General features: G+C 40.3%; 1 protein-coding gene across 2 annotated transcripts; it reads left to right on the plus strand.

Annotated features, from left to right (window-relative positions):
• The first annotated feature begins 1,316 nt into the window (after positions 1-1,316).
• Positions 1,317-20,203, plus strand: ctsd (cathepsin D). Of its 2 annotated transcripts, none has more exons than XM_041782788.1 (9): positions 1,317-1,481; positions 11,091-11,247; positions 16,546-16,669; positions 16,806-16,924; positions 17,005-17,204; positions 17,386-17,508; positions 17,733-17,877; positions 18,940-19,067; positions 19,116-19,639. In XM_041782788.1, exons 1-9 carry the CDS (start codon positions 1,420-1,422, stop codon positions 19,336-19,338), a joined length of 1,281 nt encoding a protein of 426 aa, XP_041638722.1. In that variant the 5' UTR covers positions 1,317-1,419; the 3' UTR covers positions 19,339-19,639. The 2 variants fall into 2 exon arrangements, with proteins under 2 accessions (XP_041638722.1, XP_041638731.1); XM_041782797.1 differs by lacking the exon at positions 19,116-19,639 and adding an exon at positions 19,682-20,203 and having other exon boundaries at positions 1,322-1,481; positions 18,940-19,038.
• The last annotated feature ends 1,081 nt before the right edge of the window (positions 20,204-21,284 follow it).

Here is a 21,284-nt window from a genome sequence, read left to right on the forward strand (position 1 = left end):
TGACGTTTACCAGCTGCTCTAAAGTTCATCGTTCAGAGAGACGACCTGATACTGTTTGTTAATGAAGATGCCGGCATGATGGATTATCTCTGCTGATGTTCTTATAAACAGCTCTGATGATCACTGATTGATCTCTGATCAGTGGAACAACACTGCCATCTAGTGTTCAGATGTCATCCTTACAGGAAGGATACTCAGCAGACAGACTCAAAAGAACCTTTATTCATTAATGAGAGCACACATTCACAGACCAACATGTCCTCTTTCATTATCCTTTCTGTAAATGTGAACAGCAAACACATGCTGCAAAATGATAGGTTTGAAGGTTCAAAATCTGAGATAAAAAGTCAAAATATTAGTTAAAAAGGTCAGAACACAAAATCAGAAGAGGGAATAATGTTTTCAAAAGGCAAATATATGAGATAAAATACAAAATCATGAGTTTAAAAGGATGAAATATGGGATAACAAATCAAAGTTAGGAGTTGAAAAGGTCTCAATATGAAATAAAAAATCAAAATGTTGAGTTTAAAAGGTCAAGATATAACTTAATATTTAACATTGTATATCTAAAGGGTCAAAATATGAGATTAAATTTGGAACCATGATCTTGAAATTTCAAAATATGACTTGAAATTTAAAATCAGAATCTAAAAGTTCACAACATGAGATAAAAAGTCAAAATGCTAAGTTTAAGTCAGAATTTTCAGATGCAAATTGAAAATATTAAATGAAAACACAAATTAATTCCTCTCCCCTGTTCCTTACTTTCTATCTCATTATTTTTACTCTTTACTTTTTCAAATTTTTACAACTTAATCAAGGATATATATAAATATATATATAATTTTTTTTATTTTAAAGAAAATTAGGGTTGACATTTGGAGACATGGTAACTCTGCTAAGGATTTGTTCAGATTTTTGAAGGTCTTTAGGGACTCCTTATGTGACAGATCTAATTCTTTCTTTTAATGCAGACATCACCGTTTAAATGGGCTGATCCCCTTTTTAAGAATCAAATACATCAACCAAATACAGGCGTTTCTGTTTTTCATCAGTCTTAAGGGTTAAATTAATTATCTTGTGAAATTTAGTCACTTTAAATGGATTTAATGTCATTATATGTTTGATTCGTATTTAAATGTTCCTAAAATGTCGCTTTAAAACCTCTCAAACTAAATAAATAACATTAAAATGACAATGATGAACTTTATACCGTTAAAAACAGACAGTGCGGCATCTTCTTCCCATATCACGCGCTCGTTAAACAGGAAGTGACGTCATATGGGGGCAGGTCCGGGCTCACGTGACGGCGGCTCGTCTGGTCGGTCAGCTGATAAAAGTGGGTGAGGAGAGGAGCCGCAGAAGTGCTCGGTCATTGTTGCTCTGACTCGGTTTATTTCTGTTTTTGTTGTTGAAGATGAAGGCTCCACTGCTGCTGCTTTTCGCGGGCTTCGTCCTCTACAGCGACGCCATTGTTCGGTGAGTGAAGGACAAAGAAAGGTTGATTTAGAGAGCAGAGCTGTTTAATATGGAGAAAGACTGGTTAGCGATCGTCTTACACAACAACAGCGGAGTTAAATAACAGCCGGGTATAACAGACAGAAAACAGCCTGTTAGAGCTCTGAAAACTAATCATAACAGACAGAAAACAGCCTGTTAGAGCTCTGAAAACAAGAAATATAACAGACAGAAAACAGCCTGTTAGAGCTCTGAAAACTAGAAATATAACAGACAGAAAACAGCCTGTTAGAGCTCTGAAAACTAATCATAACAGACAGAAAACAGCCTGTTAGAGCTCTGAAAACTAATCATAACAGACAGAAAACAGCCTGTTAGAGCTCTGAAAACTAATCATAACAGACAGAAAACAGCCTGTTAGAGCTCTGAAAACTAATCATAACAGACAGAAAACAGCCTGTTAGAGCTCTGAAAACTAGAAATATAACAGACAGAAAACAGCCTGTTAGAGCTCTGAAAACTAATCATAACAGACAGAAAACAGCCTGTTAGAGCTCTGAAAACTAATCATAACAGACAGAAAACAGCCTGTTAGAGCTCTGAAAACTAATCATAACAGATAGAAAACAGCCTGTTAGAGCTCTGAAAACTAATCATAACAGACAGAAAACAGCCTGTTAGAGCTCTGAAAACTAATCATAACAGATAGAAAACAGCCTGTTAGAGCTCTGAAAACTAATCATAACAGACAGAAAACAGCCTGTTAGAGCTCTGAAAACAAGAAATATAACAGACAGAAAACAGCCTGTTAGAGCTCTGAAAACTAGAAATATAACAGACAGAAAACAGCCTGTTAGAGCTCTGAAAACATGAAATATAACAGACAGAAAACAGCCTGTTAGAGCTCTGAAAACATGAAATATAACAGACAGAAAACAGCCTGTTAGAGCTCTGAAAACTAATCATAACAGACAGAAAACAGCCTGTTAGAGCTCTGAAAACATGAAATATAACAGACAGAAAACAGCCTGTTAGAGCTCTGAAAACATGAAATATAACAGACAGAAAACAGCCTGTTAGAGCTCTGAAAACAAGAAATATAACAGACAGAAAACAGCCTGTTAGAGCTCTGAAAACTAATCATAACAGACAGAAAACAGCCTGTTAGAGCTCTGAAAACAAGAAATATAACAGACAGAAAACAGCCTGTTAGAGCTCTGAAAACTAATCATAACAGACAGAAAACAGCCTGTTAGAGCTCTGAAAACTAATCATAACAGACAGAAAACAGCCTGTTAGAGCTCTGAAAACTAATCATAACAGACAGAAAACAGCCTGTTAGAGCTCTGAAAACAAGAAATATAACAGACAGAAAACAGCCTGTTAGAGCTCTGAAAACATGAAATATAACAGACAGAAAACAGCCTGTTAGAGCTCTGAAAACATGAAATATAACAGACAGAAAACAGCCTGTTAGAGCTCTGAAAAACAAGAAATATAACAGACAGAAAACAGCCTGTTAGAGCTCTGAAAACATGAAATATAACAGACAGAAAACAGCCTGTTAGAGCTCTGAAAACTAATCATAACAGATAGAAAACAGCCTGTTAGAGCTCTGAAAACTAATCATAACAGACAGAAAACAGCCTGTTAGAGCTCTGAAAACAAGAAATATAACCGACAGAAAACAGCCTGTTAGAGCTCTGAAAACAAGAAATATAACAGACAGAAAACAGCCTGTTAGAGCTCTGAAAACATGAAATATAACAGACAGAAAACAGCCTGTTAGAGCTCTGAAAACATGAAATATAACAGACAGAAAACAGCCTGTTAGAGCTCTGAAAACAAATAATATAACAGACAGAAAACAGCCTGTTAGAGCTCTGAAAACATGAAATATAACAGACAGAAAACAGCCTGTTAGAGCTCTGAAAACATGAAATATAACAGACAGAAAACAGCCTGTTAGAGCTCTGAAAACAAGAAATATAACAGACAGAAAACAGCCTGTTAGAGCTCTGAAAACTAGAAATATAACAGACAGAAAACAGCCTGTTAGAGCTCTGAAAACTAATCATAACAGACAGAAAACAGCCTGTTAGAGCTCTGAAAACTAATCATAACAGACAGAAAACAGCCTGTTAGAGCTCTGAAAACTAATCATAACAGACAGAAAACAGCCTGTTAGAGCTCTGAAAACAAGAAATATAACCGACAGAAAACAGCCTGTTAGAGCTCTGAAAACTAGAAATATAACAGACAGAAAACAGCCTGTTAGAGCTCTGAAAACTAGAAATATAACAGACAGAAAACAGCCTGTTAGAGCTCTGAAAACTAATCATAACAGACAGAAAACAGCCTGTTAGAGCTCTGAAAACTAATCATAACAGACAGAAAACAGCCTGTTAGAGCTCTGAAAACTAATCATAACAGACAGAAAACAGCCTGTTAGAGCTCTGAAAACTAATCATAACAGACAGAAAACAGCCTGTTAGAGCTCTGAAAACAAGAAATATAACAGACAGAAAACAGCCTGTTAGAGCTCTGAAAACATGAAATATAACAGACAGAAAACAGCCTGTTAGAGCTCTGAAAACATGAAATATAACAGACAGAAAACAGCCTGTTAGAGCTCTGAAAACTAATCATAACAGACAGAAAACAGCCTGTTAGAGCTCTGAAAACTAATCATAACAGATAGAAAACAGCCTGTTAGAGCTCTGAAAACTAATCATAACAGACAGAAAACAGCCTGTTAGAGCTCTGAAAACAAGAAATATAACAGACAGAAAACAGCCTGTTAGAGCTCTGAAAACATGAAATATAACAGACAGAAAACAGCCTGTTAGAGCTCTGAAAACATGAAATATAACAGACAGAAAACAGCCTGTTAGAGCTCTGAAAAACAAGAAATATAACAGACAGAAAACAGCCTGTTAGAGCTCTGAAAACATGAAATATAACAGACAGAAAACAGCCTGTTAGAGCTCTGAAAACATGAAATATAACAGAAAGAAAACAGCCTGTTAGAGCTCTGAAAACTAATCATAACAGACAGGAAACAGCCTGTTAGAGCTCTGAAAACATGAAATATAACAGACAGAAAACAGCCTGTTAGAGCTCTGAAAACTAATCATAACAGACAGAAAACAGCCTGTTAGAGCTCTGAAAACTAATCATAACAGACAGAAAACAGCCTGTTAGAGCTCTGAAAACTAGAAATATAACAGACAGAAAACAGCCTGTTAGAGCTCTGAAAACAAGAAATATAACAGACAGAAAACAGCCTGTTAGAGCTCTGAAAACTAATCATAACAGACAGGAAACAGCCTGTTAGAGCTCTGAAAACAAGAAATATAACAGACAGAAAACAGCCTGTTAGAGCTCTGAAAACATGAAATATAACAGACAGAAAACAGCCTGTTAGAGCTCTGAAAACTAATCATAACAGACAGAAAACAGCCTGTTAGAGCTCTGAAAACTAATCATAACAGACAGAAAACAGCCTGTTAGAGCTCTGAAAAACAAGAAATATAACAGACAGAAAACAGCCTGTTAGAGCTCTGAAAACTAATCATAACAGACAGAAAACAGCCTGTTAGAGCTCTGAAAACAAGAAATATAACAGACAGAAAACAGCCTGTTAGAGCTCTGAAAACTAATCATAACAGACAGAAAACAGCCTGTTAGAGCTCTGAAAACAAGAAATATAACAGACAGAAAACAGCCTGTTAGAGCTCTGAAAACAAGAAATATAACAGACAGAAAACAGCCTGTTAGAGCTCTGAAAACTAATCATAACAGACAGAAAACAGCCTGTTAGAGCTCTGAAAACAAGAAATATAACAGACAGAAAACAGCCTGTTAGAGCTCTGAAAACTAATCATAACAGACAGAAAACAGCCTGTTAGAGCTCTGAAAACAAGAAATATAACAGACAGAAAACAGCCTGTTAGAGCTCTGAAAACATAAAATATAACAGACAGAAAACAGCCTGTTAGAGCTCTGAAAACTAATCATAACAGACAGAAAACAGCCTGTTAGAGCTCTGAAAACAAGAAATATAACCGACAGAAAACAGCCTGTTAGAGCTCTGAAAACTAGAAATATAACAGACAGAAAACAGCCTGTTAGAGCTCTGAAAACTAGAAATATAACAGACAGAAAACAGCCTGTTAGAGCTCTGAAAACAAGAAATATAACAGACAGAAAACAGCCTGTTAGAGCTCTGAAAACTAAAAATAACAGACAGAAAACAGCCTGTTAGAGCTCTGAAAACAAGAAATATAACAGACAGAAAACAGCCTGTTAGAGCTCTGAAAACATGAAATATAACAGACAGAAAACAGCCTGTTAGAGCTCTGAAAACTAGAAATATAACAGACAGAAAACAGCCTGTTAGAGCTCTGAAAACAAGAAATATAACTGACAGAAAACAGCCTGTTAGAGCTCTGAAAACATGAAATATAACAGACAGAAAACAGCCTGTTAGAGCTCTGAAAACATGAAATATAACAGACAGAAAACAGCCTGTTAGAGCTCTGAAAACATGAAATATAACAGACAGAAAACAGCCTGTTAGAGCTCTGAAAACATAAAATATAACAGACAGAAAACAGCCTGTTAGAGCTCTGAAAACTAATCATAACAGACAGAAAACAGCCTGTTAGAGCTCTGAAAACAAGAAATATAACCGACAGAAAACAGCCTGTTAGAGCTCTGAAAACTAGAAATATAACAGACAGAAAACAGCCTGTTAGAGCTCTGAAAACTAGAAATATAACAGACAGAAAACAGCCTGTTAGAGCTCTGAAAACAAGAAATATAACAGACAGAAAACAGCCTGTTAGAGCTCTGAAAACTAATCATAACAGACAGAAAACAGCCTGTTAGAGCTCTGAAAACAAGAAATATAACAGACAGAAAACAGCCTGTTAGAGCTCTGAAAACATGAAATATAACAGACAGAAAACAGCCTGTTAGAGCTCTGAAAACTAGAAATATAACAGACAGAAAACAGCCTGTTAGAGCTCTGAAAACAAGAAATATAACAGACAGAAAACAGCCTGTTAGAGCTCTGAAAACTAATCATAACAGACAGAAAACAGCCTGTTAGAGCTCTGAAAACATAAAATATAACAGAAAACAGCCTGTTAGAGCTCTGAAAACATGAAATATAACAGACAGAAAACAGCCTGTTAGAGCTCTGAAAACATGAAATATAACAGACAGAAAACAGCCTGTTAGAGCTCTGAAAACATGAAATATAACAGACAGAAAACAGCCTGTTAGAGCTCTGAAAACATGAAATATAACAGACAGAAAACAGCCTGTTAGAGCTCTGAAAACAAGAAATATAACAGACAGAAAACAGCCTGTTAGAGCTCTGAAAACATGAAATATAACAGACAGAAAACAGCCTGTTAGAGCTCTGAAAACATGAAATATAACAGACAGAAAACAGCCTGTTAGAGCTCTGAAAACTAATCATAACAGACAGAAAACAGCCTGTTAGAGCTCTGAAAACTAATCATAACAGACAGGAAACAGCCTGTTAGAGCTCTGAAAACATGAAATATAACAGACAGAAAACAGCCTGTTAGAGCTCTGAAAACATGAAATAGACGGACTAGTCTTTTATCTAGATGGCTGATAGAGTGCCGATGCTCCACATCGATCAGTTTGTGTTTAATGACAGAGGAGTGAAGGAGAGAAATGAATGCACAGGCAGACTCCTACACTGTTTCAACTGAGCAGTCTGTTCAGTCAGCATTACTGGCATGGAAACGTGTTAGCACTGCCAAAACAGCTTAAAGTGATATTGTAAATCAGTGTTACTTAACCCTGCTCAACTAAAGAGCCAAATTATTGAAAAACACCTTTGCAAGAGCCACAATCTATGAGGTGAAAAGTGGCAACAATGGGTTTAAGTGGCACTAAAACAAGACAAATGTGGCAAAAATGGTCGAAGAGTGGCTAAAAAGGGGGTAAAAGGCGGGAGAATGGGGAAAAACAGCCTTAAAATGGCAAAAAAAAGAATTTGAAAAATGGTAAAAAAAAAAAAATAAATGGTTGAAAAATGGACAAAATAGGCAAGAAACAGCAAAAAAGGTGGAAAAAATGGGGAAACATGAGGAAAAAAGTGGCATTTACTGGCAAAGGGCAGCTTGAAGTGGTAAAAAGTAGCAAAAAAGAGGGTGAATTTGCATACTGCAAAAAGCAGAAGAAAAGGCAAAAATGGATTTACAGCGGCATTAAACAAGTTAAAGGTGTCAAAAATGAGTAAAAGGGGCAAAACAGTCATAAAATGGCAAAAGCTGGGTGAAAAGTGGCAGAAATGGTGAGGAGTGACAAAAATGAGTTGAATTAAATTGGCAAAAAGCAGCAAAAAAGTGAGAAAATGGGCAAAAATGAGAAATAGTGGTGCTTAATTGCAAAAGGCAGCTTAACTGGGTGGAAAAGTGGGAAAATGGAAAACAAGGGGGGAAAGACTGCAAATAGCAAAAGCAGCATAAAAGTGTCAAAAAAACTGCAAATAAGGGCAATGGAAATATCCAGACAAAAAAACTGACAATTAGGCTTAGTATGAGTTAATTTAAGCCGACTGTATAAGTGTGGGAAACACGGATTAACGTGGCATATGATAGATAATTTCTGAGGTCAAAGTTTTCCTTTTTTTTGGTTTTCTGGGGGCATAAAGAGCCACAGGTTGAGTATCACTGTTCTAAATCATGCACTGTCTGCAGAAAAAAAACACACTCCAGTGCTGTAATGCCATAAATCAGAACATGTCAGATCATGTTCTTCTGATTCTTTTAAAGTTTGGTGAATTTCCAGATGGAATCATTGCCAACGTTTTTGTGTAATCAAGCCTGCAGGACTCTTGCTGTAGTTGTTCAGATATTATAACCGTATAACTTACATTGTCTGGTTTTCGGTGCTCATATGTTGTGTTTAGTTCCTACGGTATAAAAAGGTTTCAACATGGTTTGACTTCAATGCCATCATATGGAAGGAAAGCTAAAGTTGTTTTGAATGTATTTGTGCAGTTCAGACTCTGCTTGGCTCAGCTTTTGATTAAAACAAGACTGAAGGACCCGGGGTGTTTAAGCTTTGGTATTCTTGATACTGTTGTTTAATAGGATGCACAATATTGGATTTTTGCTCACAGCTATGATCCTGCTTTTTCCAGGCTCATTGTAACCACACTGGTCCCAGTATGTAGAGACTGGTCAGAGCTGAGAGGAGCAGGGACGAGGACGGTCTGGGTTTATGTTTGGATCTTCACTTACCCCCTAGAGCAGCCTTTTCTGCCCAGGACCCCCAAATAAAGGTGTCAGAGACCGGGGACCCCCACTATACCTGAAGGTGGTTGAACACAGCCATGCACATTCAAGAATAGTTGAGTGGAGACAAGGTCGCCCATTAGGGGGGAACAAATGGCCCAGCTTAACTGGGGACCAACAAAATCCTGGTCCACTGTAAAGTTAAGCTGTGGTGTTTTATATTTAACTGAATCCTAACCACTCTTATCAAAGAAACATATCTTTTTAATTCATTTGTGTAGTAAGCAGCCCTCTTAACAATGTAAATCCTTTTGTTTAAAACAGAATTAAAACACTTTAAAAATAGCTAAAATGGGTAAATAATGGCAAACAATGTGGGGAATGGTGGTGAAATGGAGTTTAAAAGTAGCAGAAATGGGTTAGAAGTACCAAAATGGATAATTGGCAAAAAATTACCAAAAATGTCAAAAATTGGTTAAAGTGGCAAAAACTGTGATATTAAGAGATGATAAAAAGGATAAAAAAGTGGCTGAAATGGAGTTTAAGTAGCAAAAATAGATGGAAAGTTGTTGAAATGGGGTGAAAATTGATTTAACTGGCAAAAAAGGGGTAGCTGAGGCAGAAATAGGCAAAAATGTGCATTTTAAATTGTGAAATGTGACGTAAAAAGTGGTAAAGAGGGGTTAATAGTGGCAATAATGGGGGAACAGAGCCAACAATAGGCAAAGAGTGGCAAGGTTTGGTGTAGAAGTGGCACAAACAGGCAGAAAAAAGTGTTGGAAAGGGTTTAAAACTGATGAAAAACCAGGTTTTGAGTGTCTAAAATGTGTTAAAGTTGGCAAAATTGGTGGGAAAAAGTAAGGACAACAGGCTGAAATCTGGCAAAATTGGTGTAAAGTGAAAACAGTCTAAATTAAAAAATATTCCTAGTTTCTTTAAGGCATCTGGAGACCCCCTCTCAGTGTCTCGTGACCCCCAATGGGGTCCTGACCCCAAGGTTGAGAACGTGTGTCACTACAAAAACCACCTATACCTGACAGGACAGTCAGACACTCTGATTGGTTGACTTTGATATTTAGATTACGATATTATCAGTATTTGACCATAGAAATCCGAATCTATCAGCTGTAAATATCGGCTGTATGAACAAAAACGTCAGTGTAGTTTGGAGGTGGGAATCTTCAGGTACCTCACGATCCTGCTGCATTATTCTCCAGGGCTTGACAGTGCGAGCGTTTCACTTGCATGTGCGCGCGAACTGTAGAAAATATTTAGGGGCACATGTGCACATAAAAAAATCAGCCGAAGGAGAGATCCACCCAGGGTGGCCTCACTTTGAGCGTTTCTTTCTTCTCTGTCTTTCTGTACATCAGCCTGGTTTGTGTACGACTAAAATGATCAAAGTATGTATATACAACGCTGTCTACACATGAACTTTACCTGGTCTTCACACCTTAGTAAATTAACCCTCAAGATATTCTTTTTTTTTGGAGATCGGTGCCACCCGTGATCAATTATGTGTGCCTGATACCAGGGTCTGCTTAGAGCTGGCCTCCACAGCCATTTTAAGCACAGGGACAGAGTGTACTTGAGTTAATTATTATTATTGTTATTCAGAGGCCCTGGAGAATGTTTAAGGATAGAAGGAGCTCTTGTACCCACGATTACTGTCAGATAGCCTAAACATTAAGAATATTAAAGACAAAATTAAATTGCAGTACTTTTTCAAAACTTGATGATTTTACCTTTCTGTATATGTTGTATACAAATTCATTAAATACTTTTGCTTTTAAATGTCATTTGCATCACGTTTATTACAGAAAACCCATTATTTGATCAATTTTCATTGTGCCCCTAAATTTCTTTGTGTACTCCTAACTTTTTCAACTCAGGAACACATGTGCTCTGTTCTCTCTGCAGCATGTTGGTTTGAAGTATTTTTCTGCAGCGTTTTTCTCCTCCTGCGCTATTTGATGAGGATTCTTCTTGCTTTAAATATTTTTGGCCTTTTCCGCAGAATTAAACGTGATGATCAGTTACTGGTTGTCTGTGAGTGAAATACATCCCTCAGTGAAGGTTTTGATGTGACCTTTATGTCTGTGGCGTTTCTGTTCCTGCTCTTTATCCTGCGCTGGCTGTTCTTGCTCACAGCTGTGTGTGAGTCTATGTACTTTGTAAGACTCGGTCTGATATCAGAGTGGAGATAAGGATGAAGAATGTGGGTCAGACCTTATCAGCGCAGCCTCCGACCATGTGCATGTTTCACTCTTCGCTGCTAATAAACCAGACGTCTGTGAGGATTCAGAAATTAGAAATAATCGCTCCCTGTCTCCTTCTCCCCCAGAATCCCCTTGAAGAAATTCCGTTCCATCAGACGTGAGCTGACCGACTCGGGGAGGACGGTGGAGGAGCTGCTGGCCAACAAACACTCCTTAAAGTACAACCTGGGCTTCCCTCCCAATGGTGGACCCACTCCAGAAACCCTGAAGAACTACCTGGATGTAAGCATGGCCCTCTTTACCCACTCACCTGTGGGCTCTGCTCTTTCACTAATGCACCGCTGAGACGCTAAAAAGCCCCGACAAAGGCTCCCTGTGTTTGACCCGAGGCGTAAATCCTCCCAGACTGGTGCAGAACGGACCCTCCTGACCCGTTGAGCCATGAAAACACTCAGAAACGCTGAGTCAGCCTTGTTTTCCTTCTTATACAAACGTCATTATGGGTGTAACGGTTCAGTTCACAGTTCAGGTGAACAGGATAAAGCTCCTGTCTGATCCATCGTACCCGGTCTAACTCTGCTGTGTAGTAACACCACAAACCAAACTCTCCAGCAGGACATCCAGGAAGGAACACGTTTGATGTTCCCTTTAAACTGAACAAAGTAGTAAACAAGTGTAAACTTCACTTATATTATTGTAAAGAACATTTCCTTTGGATGAATTAAAATGTGGCATACCATGGCTGAGATTAGACTCGTTGATGCTCAGAGTAGACGTGGTTATTGGGGCAGCTGGGATCAATAAACAGGCCGTCCCAGTCTAGTGATGCACTGATGGAGAAAACCAGGACCGATGCTGATAGCAATGTTTTTATTAACTATTCTTGTTTGATTCCTCAGCCAGGCCAGAGACTAAAATGATTATTCTAACTACTGATGCACGATAACTATTTTTCTGAACCGATACCGATAACCGATAATTTCCTACTCCTGATGGCCGATAACCGATAATAACCAATTTTTTTTTTCAATTGTTGATTTAACAAAAGAAGTTTATTTGATGTGTTTATGCACATCTCGTTGGGGTAAGAAAGGGTTAATATGTAGTGAGCAGAGATATTTATAACTTATTTTAACTAATATCACTCATGTTTTTCAAAAAACAAAGAACCATTCTGACTTCATAACTGTTATTTTAGTTCACTTTTTTTAAACATTTGTGCACCAAGTACAGCAGACACAAACAGCTAACAGACGGTTTTTCCCCATAAAACCAAATGATAACAGGCTGTTATTAACAAATGGAGATATATAGGGGTCTGTTTTTTTTTGTTTTTAAGCCAGAATTAAAGCGAGCTGATGTTTTACATAAAGATTAAAAATATGCACTGCCATCAGTCATATCAGAGATAGGTTAAGGATGTGAGTCCACCGTGGTCTGTGGCTAACTTCTGTTCTAACGTGGATCAGACTGAATGAAACCACGTCAACCAGAGCAGGCAGGTCTACGTCTATGAAAGCAGCGATGGATCAGGAGACTGTCAGACTGATTTTGTTATTATAGCGTTGGGCCTTTTGGCTCTGGCAAGCTTTCTGCAGTTTTCAATGCCTGCTAATGCCCGCTGAGGCTAGTGGCTGCTGCCGCTTCGTTTGAACGTCGCTAGGATGATGACTCTTAAGTGACTTATAAGATCCGTTGAGGACTTCTTTCTACTTTTTGTGACCTTTGCAGGGCAAATTCTACACACACGGTTGTGTTATCCTCCCCGTAAATACTGAATAACGCCACCGTGTTGTTAGCATTCTAGCACAGGGGCTGCTACTTTCTCTTCTTCTTTGGTGCTTTAATAGCAGGTCATGTACTGCGGCGCCACCTGCTGTTTTGGAATGTGTAGTCTCGTGAGAAAGAAAACAAACGCCAGCACTGCCGTGCTGACAAAAATATAAATGTTATCGGGGCTCGCCGTAATGATATCAGACCAATAAGAATGACGTAATAACTTAACTGACCCTGCAACCGCATGTAGCAGCAGGAGAACGTTTGGCGTCCCACTATTGTACAATCCCAGACTCTGTACTGTCTGCAGACGCCATTGTGGATGGCTGCCTGGAGGGGGTGTGGCCCACATCAGTCAGACCGCTGTCTGTTATTGTTTTTGTCGTGTTTCAGCGTCGTCTCTCATCGCAGCATGCACTTTAGATTTGTCTTTATCCACGTTTGGCACAAATCAGCGTCTGCCATCGCTGCATTACCACATTATCCGCCGACAGACCGTGAACAGGGCGAGCATCAGGTGATGCTGATGTTAGACCGACGTGTCGGTGCATGGTTACCCCGTCATAAGGTCTGGATCAAGGTCTGCAGCTCTGGAGGGGAGGAGGGCTCTGTTAATGGGAACAAGGACAGCAGGTCCTTCAGAGTCTGCTATGAAATCATAAACCCATCCAGATCCTTGATAAGGTGGGATTTTCTCGAGAGGATTAATTCGGTATTTTGGAGAGTCAGTGTATTGATCTGCTATATCCATGTCTGTTTTAACACCCTAACAGCAGCGTTCTTCCAGCGTTGGTCGTTTAAAATATTAAAGTCAGCCGTGACTGAACGCTGCCTGAGTCTCTAAAATGTTTCAGAGAAATGTTAAGAGATGCCAAAAGAAAAGAGAGAAACAGCTGTAAGTTCTTTGGGGTCAAAGTTGACATCCTGATGATGATCAGAAATAACCCATGAAGGAAGCGTGATGGTCAGGGATCATGGAGGGAAACTGGACTAAGTACGGTAGTTTAGGTCTTTCATTCAGAGTTGTGGGGGTCGTGCTTGGGCTGTCACTCAGGTGGAATCCTGGACTTGGACTTTGGGGTCAGATGAACTCTGACCTGGTCCTTAATGTGAAACCATGGTGGCGTGCTCAAAAACACGAGGCAGCGTGAGGCCGGGTAGACTCTCCAGAATGTTCGAGGTTAATTTTTCCTCTTGAGTCACATGAAGAGGAAGTTTGCTTCATTTCTGTGGAGTAAAGAGCTGTTGTGTCAGGCTTTCGTGGTGTCAGGCTTTCGTGGTGTCAGGCTTTCGTTGTGTCAGCACAACGGCGGTCAAAAACTAAACCCGACTTCAGCAAACGCCTCCTTTCGCTGACTCACTTTGTCCTGTTAGCCTGCTATCAGACTGAACAGGAGATAAGGGAGAAGTCTTTGATAGTAAGGTATCTGGACCATGGCCCCTCCTCTGTGAGCTGAGAGGTAATCAACCAGACCTCATGTCTGAGTGCTCTGTCGCTGAGTGGTAATAAACACCTAGATTTATTTCTGTAAAGAAATGACTTAAAATAAAGTCAGTACTGGCTTGGACTAGCCGGTCTCTCATTTCTATTCCCAGTGATCCTAAACTGTTCCACACTGTAGATCAGTGATACTCAAAGCGTGGCTCTTTTATGTCTTAACTTGAAATATTATTCCCCAGAAAACCTTCAAGAAAGGGAAACTATGACCTCAGAAATTATCCATTGCAAGTCACATTAATCAGTTTGTTCCCCACGCTTCTACAGTTGGCTTTAACTGCCAAAATTTATTTTGTTTTTATATTTTCATTGCCCTCATTTGCAATTTTTTGCCACTTTTAATCCATTTTTAATGTGTTAAGCCCACTTTTTGCCACTATTATCCAGGTTTTGCCTGTTTTTCTCCAGTTTTTGACTTTTTTATCCTGTTTTTTGCTATTTTTGTCACTTTTCACTCATTTAAGCTGCCTTTTGCCACTTTTTCCCCATTTTTTTGCTACTCTTTGCTGCTTTTTGCCCACTTTCCCACCTTCTGCTGCCTGTTGACAATTTTAGTCACTTTTCACTCATGTTTTGTCAGGTTTTTGCCACTTTTTAAACATTTTTGCCACCTGTAACTCATTTTGGTATCACTTCTCACCCAAATTTTGCCACTTTTTCTCCACGTTTTTGTCACTTTTCACCACTTAGACTGTGGCTCTTGCAAAGGTTTTTTGCAACACTTTGGTTCTTTGGTTGAGCAGGGTTGAGTAACACTGATTTACAATATAACTTCAAGCTGTTATGGCAGTGCTAACTGCCACCTTATAAATTCACCTTATACAGGAGGGGCAGAGAAAATTCTGTTTTCTGAGGTGAATAAAGGACATTTAGGGTTGCAGTGTTGTTCACATGCCTCACTGAGTTATTAGGACAGAAGATCAGCAGCTATCAACAGAATCCTGTTTACTGCACGTTTGTGTAGACGTGTTTTCAGTCTTTCAGAGCTTAACTGCCGTGAAACAACCTGAATATCCTGCCGTATTTCTCCCTATCGCAGCTTTGTTAGTCACCATCAGCGCTCTCTCTCTACCTCAGGGGTGTCAGACTCAGTCACAACAGGGCCGGATTCTGGATTTAGGTCTAACCGGAGACTCTAACGGGGTCAACCTCATTTTCACCAGTGATGAATTATGGGGGAAAAAATGAAACTTAACCCTGTGGATAAATGATTCTGAGATTTTAAAAAGTCAAAATAAGTTTAAAGGCTTAATCTGAGGTTTAAAAAATGTCAGATTTATTAGTTCAGAAGGTCAAAACACAAAATTAATGTCTTTAAAAAGGCAAATATGTTCAAGAAAGTTGAAATCAGGAATTTTACGATCATAATGAGAAAATTTAAAATCATGAGTTTTAAAGGTCAAAATCTGATTTAGATTTTTAAATTGAGTCTTGAATGTCAAAATATGGGATTAAAAATCACAGTTAGGAGTCAAATATGAGATAAAATTTGATTAGTTTAAAATTTCAAAATTTTAATCTAAAAGTTCAAACATGAAATAAAAGTCAGAATTATGAATTGAAAAGGTGAAAAAAAGGAAATAAAAAGTCAGACTCATGGGTTTAATCATGAGATGCAAACTTGAAAATATGAAATGAAAACACAAAATGTATTTTTCCCACATTCCTGACTTTTTTCTATTTTAATTCTGTATGTTTCAAATTTTTATGACTTAATGAGGATATTTTAAATCATCATGGTTAAGTTTACATTCTTATACTGGAGGAAATCTGCAGACCTTATACTGGTGGGCCAGTTTTAATAAAGGTCTCATATGATCTGTATAACTGTACCACGGGCCGGATTGGGCCCCCGGGCCCTGAGTTTGACACCCTGGTCTACCTGACGACCCTCAGCAGCTCTGGGCTGAAGCTGCTTCTGCTTTTATAAACGGGGTTCCTCTTTGTGCTGTCACATATAATTTAAAATTTCCAGTCCATGGTACTGAAACATTAAAGTATTCCTCCCTAAATCGGACTGACGACCAACCTGCAGCATCACTCGCATCCGCCAGGGACTGCCTAAGGACTAAAATCCCCCTCAAAGAGTAAACCGGGTTATTTAATCCTGAAATCACGTTAGTCTGAGTTAATTCAGCCGTGTTTGAAGAGCAGAGCGTTGCTCCGTTTCTTGGCAGCTCTCTGGACCAGGATTATGATAATCGGATTTCCTGGAAACATGAGCTGAGCTGCAGAGTTCTTTAACGTAGAATAATCCAAACGCCTGTTTCTGGTCACCATCAGGACGTTGTGTTCTCTCTGAGCAGGCTCAGTACTATGGAGAGATCGGCCTGGGGACCCCCCCTCAGACTTTCACCGTGGTGTTCGACACCGGCTCCTCCAACCTTTGGGTGCCCTCCGTCCACTGCTCCATCCTGGACGTCGCCTGCTGTGAGTCTGATGTGGTTACTATGGTAACGGTCCTGTATTAGGATGAGTAGTAATGAGGGCGGGGATGTGGAGCAGAGTTTTACCGCAGTAGTCCTGTAAAGGGTGTTTAACTCAGATGTCACACTTCTTCTCCTAGTGCTTCATCACAAGTATAACTCAGCCAAGTCCAGCACCTACGTGAAGAATGGCACCGAGTTCGCCATCCAGTATGGATCAGGAAGTCTGTCGGGCTACCTGAGCCAGGACACGTGCACTGTAAGATCACCTGTTGGCGTTTTCCTTTAATTCAGAGATGTTCAGGTGAAACTCTGACTTTTCCTCTCCTTCTCCTTCAGATCGGAGACATCAGCGTGGAGAACCAGCTGTTTGGAGAGGCCATCAAGCAGCCAGGTGTGACCTTCATTGCCGCAAAGTTTGATGGGATCCTCGGCATGGCGTACCCTCGCATCTCTGTGGACGGGGTCGCTCCAGTCTTTGACAACATCATGAGCCAGAAGAAGGTGGAGAAGAACGTCTTCTCCTTCTACCTGAACAGGTGAGAGACTGGATGAGGGCTGACGGGGGCCTCTCATCAAAACGATAACTGAAGGTGGCGTCAAAGGAAGGAGGGGATCATGGGAGCGATTCTCTGTTAACTAACTCTGACTGGACCGCCGGGTACAGTGATGATTGTGCTAAAGATGTTTAAATAACACAAACTTCTGTTCTGGTCTCAGGAACCCGGACACAGACCCCGGCGGCGAGCTGCTGCTGGGAGGAACCGACCCTAAATACTACACCGGAGACTTCAGCTACGTCAACATCAGCCGCCAGGCGTACTGGCAGATCCCCATGGACAAGTCAGTGCTTCAGTAGTACACTTCCATGTTTGCTCTACTCTTCATCACTGCTTTTCTAACCACAAATGTTCTTAGTTTCTCGCTGGCTGTATCTATCCCAGCCCTGTCGTAGTCAGACCTCCATGTCTGTTTTCTGCCTGTGCTGGAACAGTCTGACAGTCTTGATGCTGTGCTGTTAACAGTCAGATCTGTCTCTAACGAAGTCTGTGTTCATGATGGACCAGGATGGCGGTGGGCTCTCAGCTCAGCCTGTGCACCAGCGGCTGTCAGGCCATCGTGGACACGGGGACTTCTCTGATCACCGGCCCGGCAGCCGAGGTCAGGAGCCTGCAGAAAGCCATCGGAGCCCTGCCCCTGATCCAGGGAGAGGTCAGACACGCCGCCATCGCACAACCACATCTAGAACACAGAAACGGCAGGGAGGGCGGCGTTTCGCTGCTTAGTTTTACCGCACATCATCTTAGATTTTAACCAAAGGTTTCTGAGGAGGACCCAGACATTTAAAAGTGACAGCGTCAGCCATCCAAGGGCCTGAACTCTGAGCCGTAGCGAGGACCGGGACTGTGATTCAGAGGATGTTTTTATCACTCCATCGATTGTTGGATTTAGACATGGCCCTCCTAAAGAACGTTTCTGAGCTTTACTGTAGAGGTACAGCGCTGTGAAAAAGGATTTGCCTCCTTTCTGATTCCTGATGTTTTTGCATTTTTATCACATTTAAATGTTTCAGATCATCAAACCAGATTTTTTATTTCACAAAGACAGCCCCAGTAAATAGAAAATGTGGTGTCAGAGTGACTATGTGGTTTTCTAAGGGGGTAAAACATCCAAACCTATCTGCCCCCTTAGAAAAAGTAATCGCCCCCCTTGTTAAATCATGAGTTAACTGTGATTAATCACAGTTAACTCATGAGTTAACTGTGATTAATCACAGTTAACTCATGAGTTAACTGTGATCTGTGATCTTATCTGATCATTTAATCTGACTTTTTAATCTGATTATTTAATCTGACTATTTTATGTGATTATTTAATCTGATTATTTAATCAGATTACTTAATCAGATTATTTATTCTGAGTATTTAATCAGACTATTTACTCAGATTATTTACTCAGATTGTTTAATCTGAGTATTTAATCTGATTATTTATTCTGGTTATTTAATGTGATTATTTAATCAGTCTTTTTAATCTAATTATTTAATCTGATTATTACATAGTCTGACGTCGTCGGTGTGATTGCTCTCAGATTTACTGTGCAGCACTAGAAATCAGATATTAGCATGTGTCTAGCTGTAGGATTTCTGTTTTATTGTCAGACAGGCTGATTCCTTGACTTGAACTCTAATCTTATTACAGATTCTTGGATCATGTCAGAGTTTTATTCTTATTGATCGATTTATTGGCTATTGTGTGTGCTTGTTGTGTTTCAGTACATGGTGAACTGTGAAAAAGTGCCATCGCTGCCTGTCATCACCTTCACCATCGGGGGGCAGGCTTACTCTCTGACTGGAGAGCAGTACATCCTAAAGGTGAGTACATGGTGTTTCCTGACCACCAGGGGGAGACAGAGCTGCTGCTACAGGGACAATCCAGCTCAGACCACTAGGGGGAGACAGAGCTGCTGCTACAGGGACAATCCAGCTCAGACCACTAGGGGGAGACAGAGCTGCTGCTACAGGGACAATCCAGCTCAGACCACTAGGGGGAGACAGAGCTGCTGCTACAGGGACAATCCAGCTCAGACCACTAGGGGGAGACAGAGCTGCTGCTACAGGGACAATCCAGAAATCACAGAGACAGCAAAACAAAAACATGAACTTATCAGCTGATTCCACCAGCTAGGCTTCACTCAGCGACCACTTTATTAGGAACACCTTGGTAGTAGCGGTTTAGAGCTCTTTCTTCTCTGTCCTGTAGAGTTAACATGGTGTTGAGAATGTCCTTGGAGATTTCGGGGCCTCCGTCAGCCATGGCATCTTCCATAAATCTGCGTTCTTCTCCATCCTGATGCTATCTATGACAGCCAGTTCTGTCTTCATGATGTCTACCTGACTAAATACACCTTTGCTGCCATGTGATTGGCTGTAGTTGAGCAGGTGTACCTAATGAAGTGGCAGTGAGTGCATGCTCTACCGCCTGTATGTAACGCTGGTGTTTCTCTTCGTTGTCCAGGTGACCCAGGCAGGTAAGACCATGTGTCTGAGCGGCTTCATGGGTCTGGACATCCCGCCCCCCGCCGGGCCCCTGTGGATTCTGGGAGACGTCTTCATCGGTCAGTACTACACCGTGTTTGACCGGGAGAACAACCGGGTGGGCTTCGCCAAGTCCAAATAAACCGCAGAGCTCTGAGACACGGCGCCGAAGAACAGAGCTAAGGGTAAATGGCGAGGATATGCTGCACGCTTTCTGTTGCTGTGTAATCAATCCGTTAGAGCAATAGATCCTGTGTAGACCTAACCGCACTGATCCGACGAGTGGGACCCGGTTTGATCTGAGGGAGTGAGACGGAGCAGGCCTTTGGTGTGAAAGGTGATGGGTGTTATTGATGAGAGGTCATGTGACATCACATGACCTCTCCTCTTTTAATCAGGGATTTGTTTTAAGCTACACTCTTAATTTGGATTTTAGGAGGTTTTACTGCTGACTTTGACATGTTTTTGACTGTGATCGGCCTAAATAAAAACTTTAAAACGACCTCCAGTTCCCTCCTTTTATTGTAGAAAGTTTTTTATAGAGTATTATAGAAGGAATATTCTATATTATTACTGAAAATTAGAATATTATTATGGAAATATTTTTATGGATTATTATTGAACGATTTTTTATAGAATATTATTACTAAATATTATTATTAGGGGTGTCAACGTCTAAGGTTTTTCATGGTCAAATCTGATTCATCAGATTTTGCCTTTAGTCGACTAATAATCGAACAGCATTTCCACTAGACTTTTGTGTCCCCGGTCAAAATGACCAGCGGTCCTCAAGAATTCCGGCCATTTAGAACAACTACCGGACATTTGCTTTAACATTATTTTGCTGCATTAACAGCAGCAAAACGCATAAATCTCTCTTATTTTTTTGTGTAAGGGGTTTAAAGTATCAAAATGAAAGCTGCGTGATTTTCCTTACACACGCAGTCAGTTACACAATATACGCCCACGTTAAACTCATCAACAACAACAGTTAGCTTCACATCAGCACTGTTAGCCTGTTAGCATTGGCTGCCACTGTAACTTTGCAGCTTACGACAGCCAAATACCATCCTCCAGTGGCAACAACAAAGCATCCAAACACATAACAAAAGTGCTCTGTTCACTGGACACTGCGTTAGAACTCTACATTTCAAGTGAAAAATGAGTCTTACCATCAGTTGCTAATATCAGTCCTCATGATGATATCACTGTAACCTCTGCTAAAGCTGGAAATCCAACCGTCCTGGTTTGTTTGGACTAGTCCCGAAAAGACAAAAGCTCCACAGCAGATAGTCCGGTCCAGTCCTCCTCTCATTAACAGCTTATCCAAGACTACTACTGCTAATTAGCCAGCGTAGACCTCTCTCTCTGCTGCTGCATCGGTGTTTACAGCGCTCCGCTGTAGTTCCCTTCATTTCAGCCTCTTCATTACTCGTAGCGATGGCACAAAATCCCTCAATACCGCTGATGATATTAAGCCTTTGGTTAACCAGGAAAACCTCGCTGAGATTAAAATTCTGCTTTATGAGAAAGCTCTGGTCAAACTTTCCCACTTTCCCTGCAGAGTCCCCAGCGATACTGAG

The sequence above is a fragment of the Cheilinus undulatus genome, linkage group 1, assembly GCF_018320785.1.
Source record: "Cheilinus undulatus linkage group 1, ASM1832078v1, whole genome shotgun sequence".
Classification (NCBI taxonomy): Eukaryota; Metazoa; Chordata; class Actinopteri; order Labriformes; family Labridae; genus Cheilinus; species Cheilinus undulatus.

Excerpts from the sequence above, each read along its gene's own strand:
- ctsd (XM_041782788.1), top strand. The coding sequence starts at position 1,420 with ATGAAGGCTCCACTGCTGCTGCTTTTCGCGGGCTTCGTCCTCTACAGC. Across the intron at positions 16,925-17,004 it reads TGAGCCAGGACACGTGCACT|ATCGGAGACATCAGCGTGGA; the intron begins GTAAGATCACCT and ends CTTCTCCTTCAG. Across the intron at positions 17,509-17,732 it reads TGGCAGATCCCCATGGACAA|GATGGCGGTGGGCTCTCAGC; the intron begins GTCAGTGCTTCA and ends ATGATGGACCAG.